The sequence below is a fragment of the Myotis nattereri genome (genome assembly GCF_964212035.1).
Source record: "Myotis nattereri genome assembly, chromosome: 5".
Classification (NCBI taxonomy): Eukaryota; Metazoa; Chordata; class Mammalia; order Chiroptera; family Vespertilionidae; genus Myotis; species Myotis nattereri.
This window is the reverse complement of record NC_138080.1, coordinates 58,802,137-58,820,424: the sequence shown is the minus strand read 5'-3', so window position 1 is coordinate 58,820,424 and position 18,288 is coordinate 58,802,137. Positions and strand designations below refer to the sequence as shown.

Below are 18,288 nucleotides of genomic sequence, written 5' to 3'. Positions count from 1 at the left end.
CTATGGATGAGGACAGTGGGTGGGGAGTGAGGGCGGATGGTGGGGCGGGAACTGGGAGGAGGGGAGTTATGGGGGGAAAAAAGAGGAACAAATGTAATAATCTGAACAATAAAGATTTAATTAAAAGAAAAGAAAAAAAAACAACACAAAAGATAATTTGCACTTATTGAGTGTTTACTATGCATCAGGCAATATGAATAAGTGCAAATTTTATCCTACTTGTCTCAGGAATCCAATGAATGAGCATTGTTATCCCTATTCTATGTATGAGGAACTTTAAGTTTCAAAGAGGCTAGATGTGTTCCTAAGTTTCACACAGCTAACAAGTGGCAAAATTGAGGTTTGAAACCAAATCTGTCTACTTTGCTAAGTTGTCGTTTTTCAACATCACTTGGCCTAAAAAATATGAGATAATTCCCAATCATCTCCAAGTATCATCTTATAATAACTGGATCATAGAGTACTGCCAAGTTTCAAAACTATTCTATCCTATATAATAAAAGACTAATATGCGAATTGTCCCCTTTACCAGGAGTTCGACCAGGAGTTCAACTGGGAGTTTGACCAACCGCCCACGGCCCCTGCCCCTGGCCAGCCCGACCTCTGATTGGCCCCTTCCCTCAGCCAGCCCAGTTGCTCCCACCCCCCAGCTCATGCCCTCAACCCCCCTACTGTCTGTGTCCATTGGTATGCTTATATGCATGCTTACTAGTCCTTTGGTTAATCTCTTACCGCCCTCTCCCACCCTCCCCTGCCTTCCCTCTGTGGTTTGATGGTCTGTTTGATGTTTCTCTGTCTCTGGATCTATTTTTTTGTTCATCAGTTTATGTTGTTCATTATATTCCACAAATGAGTGAAATCATGTGATATTTATCTTTCTCCGACTGTACTCTCAGTTTCTAAGCTAAAAGTATTATCTATTATGCCAGGCCACAAAGAAATGAAAGCCATCTTAATACTATAGGTATCAAGACACATAAATTTTTTGCACAGAACGATTTTTAAAAATATATATATTTTTATTGATTTCAGAGAGGAAAGGAGAGGCAGAGTGAGAGAGAGATCAATGATGAGAGAGAATCATTGATTGGCTGCTCCCTGCAGGCTTGATCCTCTACCGGGCATGTGCCCTGACCAGGAATTGAACTGTGACCTCCTGGTTCATAGGTCAGCGCTCAACCAGTGAGCCACACTGGCTGGGCACAAAGAAGGATTTTAAAAACAAGTTGAATAACTTCATATAGTAATATTTTAAAACTATTTGATCTAGTGAACCAATTTAATATATATTCTACCAAAAACTGTATTGTGATTACCTCTTTTTTTGCTTTACAAACTTCGAACAGAAACAATTTGTTCAATTGTTAGTCCAAAGTGCCCTAAAATCAAATGCCTATTAACAAGGGCATTTCCAAAACTCAACTGCTACTCTCAACTTCCTGCTATGAGAGTCTTCAGATTGGCTAGGGCAGTGGTCGGCAAACTGCAGCTCGTGAGCCACATGCGGCTCTTCGGCCCCTTGAGTGTGGCTCTTCCACAAAATACCACGTGTGGGCACGCATGTACAGTGCGATTGAAACTTCGCAGCCCATGCGCAGAAGTCGGTATACAAAGTTATTACTATTAATATTGTATTTGTTTAAAAGAATATATCCTGTAGAGAAAGTATTAGGGCTCAGTAGTAGAATTCAGAGTCATCAATATTAAATCAGCTTTGCTTATATTGCAAATAAATCCAATCAAAATAAATACCATAAGCACAAAAAAATTCAAAATCAAAGAAGTGTCCAAGTTAGTAAACTATTACCTTAGCCAATAAAGAGAGGTCTAATATTTTGACACAGTAGGTCAAGATATGATCAACAGATTTTATGCTATTAATGGGGTCATATCAGAAAGATTAAAATTGCTCTTCCAGAAGTCACAAAATAATAATGCCACTGATACTGTAGTTTCAAAGTATTAAACCCATATATTTAATCCAATGCCGATGAAAGTTTCATTAAAATAAAAAACAAATAACTAGAAAACCCACATAAGATGTATGCTCTGTCCAACTTTGGACAATTGATATTGAAATGCCAAATATCAACATCAATTTTTTAAAAACCACTCATGCTTAGATCCAGCAGTATGGAATTGAATCCAAGATGACTATCTACTATCTGTTACTAGAACATGCCTTAATAAAGATAAGACACATTTATATAGCATAGTCTGACTTCTTACAGTCATGTATGAGTAAGGATAAAGCAAGCAGCCACAAAACTAAAGGAAAAAAATAAGTATGGAAGGTCATAAACTTACATTGACTGAAAAACCTGCTGTGTATTTGGCATATTACAGATGTTTTTACATACCTTATCTCATTTAATCTTCACAACCACCCAATATTGCAATTCTCGTTTTTTAAGTAAATAAACAGAGGTTCAGAAAGAACAGAGAAATTTGCCCTGTATAGCAAAATAAAGAATTGATAATATCAAGATTCCAACTCTGATCTGACAGACTCCAAAACCCACAATTAAAGCAGCATGTGGCAAAGATAATCTAGAAACATGTTCCTTCCTCTGGCGTAGGTCTCATCCTTCTGTCCCACATTGAATATAATATTTAAAACTCAGATTGCAGATTATGAAACAGACTGGGTTTTTGCCCCATAAGCCAAGGTTAGAGAACTCAGCGTACAATGGCGAGTACAATATGACTCTAGGGGAATAGCAGCAAGTTTCAAATGACAACTTCAGGTTAAACGGAGTTCAATGAGTCATGATAATTCCATGCCACTGATAATCCTGAACTTAGTAAACAGAAACTTTCAAATTTGAATTCCATATTTGCCTTAGATAATCCTCTCTCAACACAAAGCAACTCTTCATACAAAGTAAGTGTTTCAAAGCCAGAAACACCTCTTAATGCCTTTCACTAATTTTCTCAGAGAAAGAAGATTTTAAAATGGATAAAGCTAACATTTAACAACTAGATTTTACAAACCAGCTGAGAATAATTTTGACTTTTTATCCTCTTATTACCTTAAATGTAAAGCAGCTACCTTATATATTAAAGTAGAAGAGTGAAGGCAGGCAGAGATTTCTTTTCATTTCTCAGTTTGTTCTTATTCCCTAAAGTGCCTTAACATAGATCACCTTTGGGCCATGATAAGAGGCAAGTTATGAGTCTCCTGGATTCTCCCAAGGTAAATTATAACCCCTTTGGTCATTATCTTCTCTAAGCACAACACCCTATGAGCTTCTTCAGGCTGATACCTTAGAACACATCTTGCTAACAGATGCACAAAATAAATCGAGATGCAGCACAAATGCTCATAGACACAGTTCATAGCCATAGGGCTTGATGCAGAAATGCTCCCTGTAGTTTCCAGGGTACGTGCTGCCTCTTTATAACATTCTCTGCAAAACAAATCCTGAACCCTACTTTTGCTTTTCACCGTTTTTCCTAATAGTAAAAATCCTCTCTTGGTTAGTGAAAATAGGTATTGAGGTAGGTCTTTCGTGAAAGTAACGTAACGTAACACGTAGTTTTGAAAAGTACGGAAGACCTCTATTTTCTTTTTATTTTTTTAAGGCTTTACATTTTAGCTGTTTTAGATTCCCAGCAAAATTAAGAGGAAGGTACAGAGATTTCCCATATACTATCTGCCCCACACAAGCAGTGCCTCCCTCATTATCAACATCCTCCCCCACCCCCTCGCCAGAGTGGTGCATTTGTTACAACTGATGAACCTACATGATATCACCCAAAGTCCAGGGTTTACATTAGGGTTCACTCTTGGCGTTGTACATTTTTTGGTTTTGGACAAGTATATAATGTCATGTACCATTACAGTATCATACAGAGTATTTCCAATGGCCTAAAAGTCCTCTGTGCTCTGCTTATTCATCCCTGCCAACCACCCCTAACCCCTGGCCACTCCTGATCTAAACTGTCTTCATAGTTCTGCCATTTCCAGAATGTCATAGTTGGAATTATACAGTATATAGCCTTTTCACATTGGCTTCTTTCACTTAGTAATATGCATTTAAGGTTCTCCCGTGTCTTTCCATAGCTTGACAGTTCATCGTTTTAGCAGAGAATAATGACCATTGTCTGGATGTACCAAATTTTTATGCCAAAAGCATTAGCATAACAAGTATCAATCAATTTTCAGTAGAATACATTTAAAAAGTAAACAATTTTTAAATACATTTCAAAAATCTATAGTCACCCTATCCCCTGTTGTTCACCGGCTCATTTCCCCAGCTACACACTCCAATTTTTCTTAATAATGGAAAGAAATGTTTTGGTAGCTTGCAATATAGTGTGATTTTAAGGGGGGAAATGATGAAATATGAATTACATGTTGATTCCCACTGACTTCCTATGTGACAATGGACAGCTCACTTAGCCTCTCTGACTCATTTGTAAAATAATCAGCTTGTACTTGATTAGAAGTTGCTAACTAGTGGCCCTTGGCCACATTTCGCCTGTGGACATACCATAATAGCCCAGCATGTTTTAAAAATGGGGCAATTTAACATTCAAATCTAGATTTCTGATTTCACTTTAAAAAGTATAATTGGCAACAATGGACTTACATTCCCATGTGCAACCAAGGCTCAAAATGAATAGTAGCTGTCCCTTGGAGAAGGCATGAACTCATGGTATCACCATTAATTCTGAAGTTTTTTTCAGCTCTAACATTCTCACATTGAGTAGCCATATAGCAAATGGTTCAGTTAATCTAAGTATTAGCTTTATTTGAATAAAGGGATAGTAATTACATCTGACCACCACTTCAGCTTTGGAGAGACAAAATGAAAGAGTGAGTAGTGCTTGCTTAGCACAGTGATATGCATGAAGAAAGTGCTTGATAAATAGTAGCGGCAATAACAAATACAAGTAACAGTGAACACAATAACTCAAATACAATTATATGATGGTCCATTGGCTCTAAATCAAAATTGACATGCTCATTCTTCTCTTCCAAAACTTTGGTCCCATCAAAAAAGAAAATCAACTATTTGCCTCTCATCTTTGGATATGACTAATTCTTCATTTACCACACCCTATCTAATAATAGACAAAGATGGTAATTAGCCATACCTCCAACATGCTTCCCATTGGCTAATCAGCAGGATATGCAAATTAACTGCCAAAAAGATGGCGGCCGGCAGCCAGGCAGCTGAAGCGAACAGGAGCTTGCTTGCTCCAGTGATGGAGGAAGCCACGGTTCCCTGCCTGCCACTGCCAGCCTCTGAGCTGCACTCTAAGAAACAATATTGCAATTATAGAAGCTAAACAAACCCCAGAAACCTGCTTTCAGCCAGCTGGGCCTCAGCGCTGGAGCTGCACAGTGTTTCAATTATAGAAGCCAAACAAACCCAGATACGTGCTTTCAGCAGCCGAGGTGTCAGAGCTGGAGCCGAGCCTCAGAGCTAAAGCTGGCTCTCAGTTCCAGTGACAGCCATAGAAGGTAAATAAACCCCAGAATAAAAAATAAATAAATAAATAAAGGAGAGGCTGGGAGCTTCAGTCACCCACCAGCCTGAAAACGGCCCTCAGCCCCTCACCCAGACTGGCCAGGCACCCCAGTGGGGACCCCCGCCCTGAAGGGGGTGTGACCAGCTGCAAACAGCCATCAGCCCCTCACCCAGGCTAGCCAGGCACCCAAGCAGGACCCCCACCCTGATCCGGGACACCCTTCAGGGCAAACCAGCCGGCCCCCACCCGTGCGCCAGGCCTCTATCCTATATAGTAAAAGGGTAATATGCAAACTGACCCTAACAGCAGAAGGACTGGGAATGACTGGTCACTATGACATACACTGACCACCAGAGGGCAGATGCTCAATGCAGGAGCTGCCCTCTGGTGGTCAGGGCACTCTCACATGGGAGGAGCTCTGCTCAGCCACAAGCCAGGCTGATGGCTGTCAGTACAGTGGTGGTGGTGGGAGTCTCTCCTGCCTCCTCAGCAGCGCTAAGGATGTCCGATTGCAGTTTAGGCCTGCTCCCCGCTGGCAAGTGGACATCGCCCGAGGGCTGCCGGGCTGCCAGAGAGATATCTGATTGCCATCTTAGGCCCAATCCCCCGGGGCGCGGGCCTAAGCCAGCAGGTAGTCATTCCTGAGGGGTCCCAGACTGCGATAGGGCACAGGCTGGGCTGAGGGACCCCCCCCCCAATCCCTCCCAAGTGCACAAATTTTTGTGCACTGGGCCTCTAGTATAAAATAAGAGGCTAAGAGAAAAAAAAAAAAGAAGGTCCTGAGTGGACTCACTTCTAATAAGATATTCTTTAAAATTATGATACAATTTTTCAGCAGGTGGTTTTCAGCAAGACTTGCTGCAGCTCTTTCTGCTGCCACTACTGTTCTAATCAGGGCCATTTTAGCTGCCAAGAATAAAGATTCACTCAACAGTTTCTATAGGAAGAGTTTATATACCCACAGGAACCCAGGAAAAAAGAAAACTGGGTATCAGAGAGGTCAGTAAATGAAGAATATGGGGGCAACCTGTTCAACTCTATTATTCCCTCTCCTGGTTATGTCTTTGTCCTTACATCCCTCTATTCATTCCACACCATCCTACCTCTTCCCATATCTTGTACTTCATATCCTTCTAACTTTAAAACTTCAGTTTGGCCCGGCTGGTGTTGCTCAGTGGTTGAGCATCGACCTATGAACCAGGAGGCTGCAATTTCAATTCCTGGTCAGGGCACATGCCTGGGTTGTGGGCTCCATCCCTAGTAGGGGGCATGCAGGAAGCAGCTGATCAATGACTCTCCCTCATCATTGATGTTTCTCTCTCTCTTTCCCATCCTTTCCTCACACTTATTTAAATGTTTAAATAAAACTTTAAAAAAAAACAAAACTTCAGTTCCATGTCACTATCTATCTGCATCAAGTCTTGCTGATAATTTGCCTACTTCTTGTAAGTCATATTTCTGAGAAAGGCAAAATATTAAAAATAGAACTGCCGTATGATCCTGCAATCTCACTCCCGGATATACATCCAAAAGAACTGAAAGCAGGGTTTCAAAGCAATTCCGCACACCCGTGTTCATGGCATCATTATTCACAGTGATCAAGAGATGGAAACAACCCAAGTGTCTACCAACATATGAATGGATAAACATGATGTGGTATATTATACTTGTACATACAATGGAATATTATTTAGCCTTAAAAAGGAAAGAAATTCTGTCACATGCTTCAACCTAAATGAACCTTGAGGAAATTGTGCTAAATGAAATAAGCCAGTCACAAAAAGACAAATACCGAGCGGAGGAACCAAGATGGCGGCAGAGGTACACACTTGTACTTGCTACCCCGCACAACGGCATCAAAACTACAACTAAAAGACAAAACAGATATCATCCAGAACCACGGGGAGGCTGACTGAGTGTAAATTCTACAACCAGAAGGAAAGAGAAAAGCACATTGAAACTGGTAGGAGGTGCGGAAGTGCTGAGGTACAGAGGCACACGCAGAAATGGGCTGGCAACTAGGTACGCTGTTGCCTTTTTCAATCAGGAGAGAGATACAAGCTCCTGATTGCTCTAAACTCCAGTTCCAGGCGAGACACTGGGGACTCAGACTCATATGGGGAGAAACTGGGCTGTCTGGCATCTTTTTGAAGCAAACTAAACAAGCATGGGTCAGTGGCAGCCTACTGGTTGACTGTTGGTATATCTTTAAGTAGCTACTGTTTCCAGCACTGTGTTAGGTTCTCAGCCAAGTGCCCACCCCTGCCCTGCTCACTGGCCATACTTGCTCAGCAGACTTTTTTTTTTTATATAATCTGTATCTCTAAAACCACCTCGTTTTCCCTTTTGTAAGTACATATTTCTATTGCCTTATAACCCACCATATGGTTAAATAACAAGTTTTTTCATTTTGTTTTTGTTTTCTTTTTTGTTGATGTTGTTCTTCCTTTATTGATTAAGGTATTACATACGTGTCTTTATCCCCCTTTGCTCCCACACCCCCGTTTTTGTTTTCTTTGCCCTTGGCTGTTACTACTCTCACACTGTCTACCAGGAACAGTGCAGTTCTTCCCTAAGTGCTGTGAAAGAGTGCTAAAAAGTGACCTTACAGCACGATGCTCTTGAAAAGAAACCTCATCAACTTCAAAGTTTACTTAAGTACGCATCAGCAGTACAAAACCTCCCAATGCAGGGCATTATGAAACAAGAATCCCCTTCAGAATCTTCTTACTTGGCACAAATACTATGGTAGGAAAAGTTGGAATTCCTGCTATTAAAACAAATAATTTCATTAGTCTCAAATCTATAAATTTAGAAACTTTTACTCCAAAGAGTGATTAAGCTACTTGCAAGAACTACCTTAATTCAGCACTGCATTAAATAAAGTGCCTATTAAAACATATGTAACAGAGGCTTATGAAGAAAAAGTTTCAGTCCCTAACTCGATTCTCCTGACCACACAGCTTCTGTGACATCACCTTTTCTTGATTTTCTTATCTCTGGCAGTTCTTCTCAGCTTTTTTCTTTCCTTTTTGGGGGGATGCATTTTGTTTTATTTATTTACTTTTTTAATTTTCATTGAATTTATTTGGTGATATTGGTTAATAAAATTACATAGGTTTCAAGTGTACAATTCCATAATACATCTGCATATTGTACTGTGTGTTCACCACCCCAAGTCAAGTCTCCTTCGGGAACCATTTATTCCCCCTTTACCCTCTTCTACCTATCCCCACCTCCCATTCAGCTTTTTTCATTGGATAATGTTTTTCTAACCAATCCTTGAATATTAGCATTTTCACAGTTCCAACTGGCACTCTTTTCTGTTATACACACTCCCTGAATGAATCAAAACTCACAACTACGCTTCTAATTACACTCTGATTCCCAAATCTACACCTCTAACATAGACTTCTTTCCTCAGATTCAGAACCATATACCTGACTATCCACTGAAAAGCCCTCCCTCTAAAAAGATACCAAAAATCCGTGACAAAACTAACCTCATTAGCTTAACCTTTCTCTCCGTCCCCACCACAATGTTCCTTAACTTTCTATTCCATTTCTGATTAGTGGCAACATTCAAACAGTTGCCAAGCCTCTGAAGAATTCTAGATGTCCCCTTCTACCTACTTGAACCCCCAACCCATACTTCAATTATACCCCAAGTACAAACAGTCACAAATCTTTTGATTCTCCTTCATATACATCGTTTTCTCTTGAACCTAACTTAGTTCAACTGACGGACTTAGTAAAATCCTCATAATTCTCACCTGGATATTACCTACCTGGTCTTCACATTGCTCCAGCCCCAGCATTCCCAAGATTAAATTTTACCAATGGCTTCCTCATTTAAAGTCTAAACTCCCTAGAAGTCTGACAATAAGCACAATCTGACTTTTGCCTATATATATTTTCACTGTAACAATTATATATTTATTCCCTCCAGGAATGAAAGCTCCTATATCCAGAGGCCATATTACCATCACAATAAATGTGCTGAATGAATAAATATTTCTCTCATCTTTTTTGCCACTCCCTCCCACCCATCCACCTTCCAGGCATATTTAATTACTCACAGTTCTATCATGCCACATGCTCAGGCTTCCACACCTGCATGTGCTCTGTGCCCCCTTTTAGAACGCCTCCACTTTATTATCCACCTGAGCAGGCTTTACATTTATCCTTAAGATTCAGATGAACCATCAACTCTTTTAGAAAAACTTTTAAAACTTTTTCTCTAATATTCCATGTGTTCCCATAGCCCCCTATATTTACTACTGTAATTGTTGATATTTATTTGCCTGCCTTAAGGGCAGAAACAATGACTTTGCTGTATCCCCGGTCCTAACACAGTATCAGGCACTTAGCAGGCCCTAAATAAATATTTACCAAATAAAACCCGAATCTGTCTTGTATGGAAATAAATATTTACCAAATAAAACACAAAATCTGTCTTGTATGGAAATGCCAGACAACATCTCTTTAAAAATCGGTAGCCTAAGTTTGTGGTCTAAAAGAACCATAAGATATATAGGAATATTTCTCTCATAAAAATATATGATATTCTATTTTGCAAAATAATTCAGTTTTAAAAGAAAATATAGCCCACATGCTTAGTTATCTCAATTCTATTTTGGAAATAAGTATTGTATATAATTATGAATAATTTTTAATTGCATATGTTACTTTTAAGAGAGGGATAAGAGAGAATAACATTTGTGGCCTAAAAATTATGTGTATCACACCAAAACATTCTCTATTCATTTCAAAGATATTCTAAAGTTAGTTATGAAAACTAATTTTTTAAAATCCTCACCCAAGGATGTGTTGTTATTTTATTATTTAGTTTTAGAGAGAAAGGGAGTGGGGGAGAGAGAGAAAGATCGATTATGAGAGAGAAACATCAATCAGTTGTTTCCCATACACGACCTGACTAGGGATCAAACCCACAACTTAGGTATGTGTCCTGACCGGAAATCAAGCCCATAATCTTTTTTGGTGTACAGGACAACGCTCCAACCAACTGAGCCACCTGGCCAGGGCTATAAAAACTAATTTTTATAATTATTTTCTTTTAGCTAAATTCAATAAAAAGCATTTTTTCCAAAGATTCAATAAATTAAACGCTCAAACCAATATATGTTTGTAGATACTGTCTAAATCATCCCACTTTATATCAAGTTGTTTAAAATAGGCCCCTCATAAGAATATAAATTTTAAAATCAATTAACAGAGTCAGAGCCTTTGTCTACATCTTCTTATTCTACCACACACATTAATGGAATTCAAATTATAATAGTAAATGTTATTTTAATAGAAGAGCTGACTTATTAACCACTTCTGTCAAAATACCATATATGGACTCCCATAGCCAGGCCACTGATTTAATACACAGGTAGAGAGCCAAAAGGCTTGTCTACATGAAAGAAAGGAAAAATATCATTATATCTCTCTTAACACTGAAGACTTGCCCAAGCCACTTCTTTTTTAAAAATCACTTGGTAACAGCTTTATTATCTGAAGATGAAATCAAGGTTTAAAATTCAGTTAAGTGTTCAATCTTGCCCTCCATCAATATTTTATCCTTTTGTGACAAAAGGATAAACTTTGATGACAAATTTTAGAAGCAAAATGCAAACAATGAACCAAAGGACAACTTTCACATATGCTGAAAATATCTGCTTAACTTTATTTAACAAGTTGTTTTTCACAGAACTGTATAGAAATAATTTTGAGAGCTGTGACTATATGTCTAATAAACCACTTTAGATTTATATTTAATTACAAATGTTTCTACAATAGTTTTTAAAAATAAAAATATAGTCAGTTCTCTGTATCTGGGAGTTCTACATCTGCAGATTCAACCAACCATGATTGAAACACTTGGGGGGGGGGGGATGTTACCGTGTTGCTAACATGTACTATGTAGTGAGGCCTAGGACGGTTGCTTTTATACTGAACATGTACAGCATTTCTGCCTTGTCATTATTCCTAAGCAACACAGTGACAGCTATTTACATAGCATTTACATTGTATTAAATATTATATGTATTCTAGAGATGATATAAAGTATACAGGAGGATTATATGCATAACCAATGGATACAGACAACAGTGTAGTGAAAGCCTGGGGTGGGGCAGGGGCTGGGAGGACGATAGAGGGGGTTGGGGTAATTGGGTGACTTCTTTAAAACTATCAACAATAAAAATTTAAAAATATATAAAAATAAAGTATATAGGAGGATGTACATAGGTTATATGCAAATACTGTACCATCCTATATAATAAAAGCCTAATATGCAAATCGACTGACCGGTGGAATGACCAGTGGAATGACCGGTCGCTATGACAAGCACTGACCACCAGGGGGCAGACACTCAACACAGGAGCTTCACCCAGCCCACAGGCCAGCCAAGGTGGGTGCCAGTGGGCCCCCCTCCCCTGATCGCCCCTCAGAGAGGGGCGACCAGCGGTAGCAGTGGGGGGTGGGACTGGCGAGTGGGCAGCACCAGGCTAGCCAAGGTGGGTGTCAGCGGGGGCCCCCCAATCACCCCGTTGGTTGCCCCACAGATCGGCCCTGATTGCTGGCCAGGCCTAGGGACTCTACCCATGCACGAATTTCATGCACGAGGCTTCTATATAAGGGACTTGAGCATCTGTGGATTGGGGGTTGGGGATGACTGTAACTATCAGCAAATTGATAAGGACTTTAAATTTTATTGGACTTTAGCTGGGGATGTCCTCTAAAATGTTAAAATGGTCAAATGTACAATATAGTATGATTTGATTCCTCAATCTAAATAAAAAAATAATTTCCTTCACATATATTTTCTCTTCTGAGAGCAAACGAAAAGAACGAAAACATTAAACCAAAACATAATGCTAAAATGTAAAGGTTTAAAAAGCATGTACATCTTTATTTGAAAACTTCTCTTAAGTAACATTTTGAACACATGAACATAACTTACTGCTTAAAAGTAACACAATTGAAATATTTTTAGAAAGTATTCTAAATTTTTAGAAAGTATTCTAAATATTTTCTGATTTAGAAAGTATTCTAAAAAGATAATGACATTAAGACTCAAGTTAAATTAGTGTTAAATCTCACTTCCATTTAGAAATAGTCTCTTGTGTAAAAGCAATATATTATAAACATCTTATAAAATGCTCTTAGGTTGTTGGTTTACAATTTGAGAGAGAAAAAAGAAAGTAGAATGAACAGCATAATTAAATTTAACTTTGGTGACAAAAATGTTCTATTTGGCCAAAGCCAGCTGTAGTATCTTGTAGCCATTAAGCAGAGAATATAAACTTAACTTCCATTTTAAGTCTCTCCTCATGTCTAGAAGTTAACATATGCATTCTAGAATAGTAAAGGAAGGGCCTCATCTCTTCGTGGAGATTTTTCAACAAAGGTAACAAAGATCTAGATATAAAGTCACGCTTCAGAACTGAAATGAAGGAAGACATGATAGAGAAAGAGTAATTTTTGGATAAACAGGATAGCCAATAGCTGTTTTCACTCTGAACTAAAAATTTTTATTTGCTACTCAAATCAATAATAAAATTACAGAAAATAGGTTTTTAGAGTGTTTCAAGTAAACAAACCCATAATTTCTAGTAAAAAAGGAAACCCTATTAAAACACTCTAATACACACTACACCCTCGAGTGGGCAAACATCCATGGAAAAATATAAAGGTTTAGTTGGATTTTCCATTCAGTTAAATCAGTCCTATAATTAATAAAATGATGGCTCTAAAACCTCAAATTTCACATTATTTTAATCACTTACTATCTGAGTAGAAGAAGTAAAGATTTTTAAAAATAACAATTTAGATCTTATAGAGAGTAATGTAAGAAATAAAATCACGATCTGCTTATATTCCCTTAAAAAACAAAATGCTATGAGATTCTTATTTCTTCAACTTATAAAGGGGAAAAGGTAAACAGAATAAATCACATATAAAGATGTATAATTAAAAGATGAAGTACCCTTTATATCATGAACTGCAAAGGCAGCACTAATATTTTAAAGCAAAATATAAGAATTATGGTTCCTTAGTGAGAACTGTGGCAGAAAAGCAGTATGTTCATTAAGTTTTTCAGGAAAACAACTTACATTATCACCTGGTAATATTTAGTATTACTGGTCTCATGGGGCTATGTGGTCACTATACAGAAATATAAACACACTTAGAATAAAATTAAGATACTACCTAAAAGAGCCTTTATTCTATATGGCTAATGTTTTAGCACTTAATTGATATAACAGAAGCAAAAACCAGATTAAAAGTATTCCACAATGGCCCAAATGTCAAAGTTTCTCCAGTTTACAACAGAATACAAAACATATATTTAACACATAAATATAGAAATCATATATGAAGATGTACATTTCCAAAATGTATCAAGGAACTTTTGGTAAATATATATATTCTTTAGGAAAACCTAGTACTTACAACTAAGAACTATTTCAGGTCTTGAACTTATCCTGGATATGAGACTAGTACTTAAAGGACAACAGTGACATCTAGCGAACATTTCAAATATACACCACACATATCGAAGCAAAACTTTACTAGTATTTCCAGTGCTTCACATATTTCAACCTGCCTGAGCAATTATATGACAAATCTTTCGCTTTAAACCAAAACAAAGCAATTCTGATCCCAAACGATTTCTCAATATGATGACCCATTCATGTGATTAATACAAAGTGAGAGACAGGGTCTTAATATAAACAAGTCAAATAAGAGTCTAGGGGCCAAGTTAACTGGAAGTCTTTCAAAAATCACAGGTGCTTCCCAGATCCCCCAGAACCAATGAATTTAAAGCTTTTAATGATTATTTGAGTTCAATTATTTTTCTCACAAGAAACAATGCTAAGGTCCCGAACTTCACAAGTATACAATTCAAAATCATTGAAAATATCTCAAATGTAAATATTTTAAAACTAAAAAAATTAAGGTCACAAAAGCACTGTCCTGATAGCTTCAAAAAGTCATACAGAGGAAAAATAAACTACAATATATTCAAACAATGAACTACAATACAACTCAGGAATAAAAAAGAATGAAGTAATGATACGTGCAACAACATGGATGAATCCTGAAAAACTTAAGGCTGAATGAAACACAAAAGTTACACCCTGTCTGATTCAACTTATATGACATTCAATCAAGAACAGACAAAATGATCTATAGAATGAATGAATGAATGAATATATATAAACATAAACAAAATCAGAACAGTTACTTCTGAGGGTAAAATGGAAATGGAGATTCAGAAAGGACATGAGGGAATTTTCTGGGGTAATGGAATTGTTCTATATCTTAATAGAAGTTAGTATTACACAGATATATGCATTTGCTAAAACTTACCAAACATTATACTTAAGATTTGAGCAAAATTTATATAAATTTTACCTTAAAAAAAATGAACCTAAGCAAATAGTAATTACTCCAGTTATATATCATGCTTAAGTATTTGTGATATTTATAGATACCTGAAACTTACTTTGACATTTTGATATATATATAAGAATTAGATGGACTGACAGATTATTATAAAGCAAATATAGCAAAACATTAGCAATTATAGAATCTAGGACGCGAGCATATTAGAATTCACTGTAAAAGTCTTCCCCTTTTCTTTATGTCTGAAAATTTCCATAATAAAGTACTGAGAAAAAATAAAAGTGACCACTAGAATTCAAAAAAAAATTTTAAATATTATAAAATATGAAAAAAAATTCTTAAATAGCAACAATTTTATTTTAAATACAGTAGTGGGCAAAAGTAGGTTTACAATTGTGAATAAGTGAAACACAATATTCTTATGTTATTATTTATTATTGTATTATTTTCCATACAAATGACTGTTTCTCTACTTTTGCCCACCCCTGTATTAACATTTTAATCCCTCTAACTAAATATCAAACATGACTATCTTCTAAAGAGCCTGACTGATACGTACATATTTTAAAATTTGAAAACATACCCGAATTTCTTGAAGGTTATGGAAATTATTTCCTACTCTGACTGAGATCTTGCTTGGAGTATAGCTTTCATCAGATTTGTAATCCGCATAAATACATAATGTCTTCACTGTTGTTTTTCTTCTAAAATCAATAAAATAAAAACATGACCTTTATCATATGGAAAGATTATATCCAAAACATCTTATCTTCTTATTTTAAAAATCATTGTTTGCTAAAACGAGTATCTAAATCAAAAGTTTCGATGTTCTTTACTTTTAACAATTATGAAAATGAAGAACATGTAAAAATTATAGACACACATTTTACTTATATACAGACATTGCTTATCTAGAGCAAAGTCAAGAACAAGATGTGAGCAAAGAAGGAACAGTTAAGTCAAAACAGAATCATACAAAAACGATTTGAAAGTGACTATTTTGGTGGCATTGAACTATGGGAGATATTTATATTCTTCTTTATTTATGTTTTTTTTTAATTTTTAACAATAAGCATGTGTTATTTGGGTCCTTAGAAAAAAAATTAGACAATTTTAAACATCAACACACACAAAAAACCACACTAAGAAGTCCATTTAAATGTGCTTTAAAAGTTAAGTTCTGGTATAAACTGGCACTAACTTAACAACAATGAGCTCCTTGAACAGAAGTAGTCTGTGTCAAAAGTCAACCTATAAAAACAGCAGGGGATCTGTAACTCTTAGAGAGGGGACCAAACTTCTGTAGACCAAGCTATTCATCAGAAAGGAATGGGGAAAGTTAAGGACTTTCCCGCAAATAATAAAGACAGATGAAGATGTAAAACGCTAAATACCCAGGAACTGCTGACAGGATAAATACCATTACCAGGTTTTAAAAAGAGGCCAGAGGTATCAAACTGACATCTTTCTGTTTCTGCAGAGCTAGGGAGGAGACATGAGAGGAAGCAAAGGAAGAAGGGGAAATTCTGAAGGGCACACAAAAGACTTTCTCCCTGACGAGCCATAAGCAGGCAGTGAAAGGTCTTTCTTAGAGAGATCAAAATCATGAAGATTATTCGTAAGGACTACTTTAAAAAAATGAAAATAGATATAAAGGAAGAATAATTTTATCTCCAAGTTATAAAATCCAGGACAACTTAGGCACTGGAACCTATAAGATAATCAGGGTGATGTTAGAAAGGCAAAGAATAACAATAACATTAATCACTGTAAAAACAACAGCAACAGCAGCAAATAGCAAGTGAATACCCTATCCGGCCCAGAAGTAATGGTTTAAGTGTATTAACTTATGTTCTCCTCAACTTTGTGATATGGGAGCTATTATCACCTTCATTTCACTGATTTAAAAAGACACAATAATACTCAGGTTACTAATATGTTAACGTTGAAAAGCTAGTAGGTGAGCATGGTAGGAGTTCAAATGTGTGTCTGCCTCACTTGATCTTAAACTATCACCTTCCTACTCACAAATTGTACTTACCTTATTCAACAGTCATTGATGACAGTTTATAGTAATATGCAGGTATTTACACTTCTTTAAATTTTATCTACACCATAGGATGTTATCCTAAGGCCCACGTATCTCCAGAAATCATATATGTAATTTATGCTATATACATTGATTCATTAACTTTGCAAATTGTGACCTCATCAAAAGTTTAAAATTATTTCTCTAAAAGGTACCTGTAAAGCCTTTTTAAATTGTTTATAAACTAGAGGCCCGGTGCACGACATTCATGCACTTGGGAGGGTCCCTCAGCCCAGCCCACGCCCTCTCACAGTCCGGGAAACCTCGGGTGATGTCAGACTGACACACTTAGCACTGCTGCAGAGGCAGGAGAGGCTCCCACCACCGCCTCTGCACTTGCCAGCCATGAGCCCAGCTTCTGGCTGAGCGGCGCTTCCTCTGTGAGAGCGCACTGACCACCAGGGGCAGCTCCTGCATTGAGCGTCTGCCCCCTGGTAGTCAGTGCACATCATAGCAACTGGTTGTTCCACCATTCGGTCGATTTGCATATTAGCCTCTTATTATATAGGATAGGATTTATCTCATGGTGAATTTAAAATAGCAGTGCATGTGGGAAGGTTAAATGCATAGGTTCCGAGAAATACTATCAGCTACTCAAACTGCTTAAATCATCCCTATAATAATAATCACCATAAACTGAATGCTTTCATTACTCCAGGCACCCTGCTAAACTCTTAGGATAAGGTATTATAGGAAAGGAGAAGGCAGAGGGTAACACTTACTCATTTCTGATGACATAAGTAACACTCACAGCCTCTCTCCATTCCCTCTCTCAATTCTCTTTCCGCTGAGAAAGAGCTGCTGGCAGGAAGCAAACATTTAATAGGGACAGGCTCTACCTGGTCTATTACTTTCTTAACTGGATGGGTAAGTCTGTGTAATTCTAGGGTTCAATATTAGGAAAACACTTGACTGCAGATATAAGCCCCTTTCTAACATCAGCTTTGTCAGTTTTATAAGAATGATGTTTTAGTCTCCACCTGCTATTACTCTTGAATAATTTCTCAATTGATTTGGAACCTATGAAATTTCAACAGAAGAGATTAGTGACAAACACTCCTAGTTTCCAACCTAACGGCCCCTTTACCTTTTTTTCTTCATAACATCCAGCTAAAAGGCTTTATTCCCCAGGTTCCCTTAAAACTAGGTATGACCATGAGACTAAGTTATGACCAGTAAGATTTAAACGGAATGACTGAGTGAAATAAAGAAAGTTTAAGAGGAAGACATACCCCCTTTACCTTTCCCACCTACTCCTTCCTACTGCCTGGGATATAGACGTGATGCAACTTGGAGGAT

The 18,288-nt window shown here is 37.3% G+C and overlaps 1 protein-coding gene across 2 annotated transcripts in view; it reads right to left on the bottom strand.

Moving 5' to 3' along the window:
• ANAPC10 (anaphase promoting complex subunit 10) overlaps positions 1 to 18,288 on the bottom strand; it is a 51,995-nt gene that overhangs the window by 15,377 nt on the left and 18,330 nt on the right. Inside the window, exon 4 of one of the 2 annotated variants that reach the window (XM_081091821.1) lies at positions 15,484 to 15,604. The exons of the other annotated variant lie outside the window; for it this stretch is intronic. Within the exon in view, the coding sequence (XP_080947947.1) occupies positions 15,484 to 15,604 (121 nt within the window). The remainder of the gene's footprint in view (positions 1 to 15,483; positions 15,605 to 18,288) is intronic. 2 annotated transcript variants of the gene reach the window in all.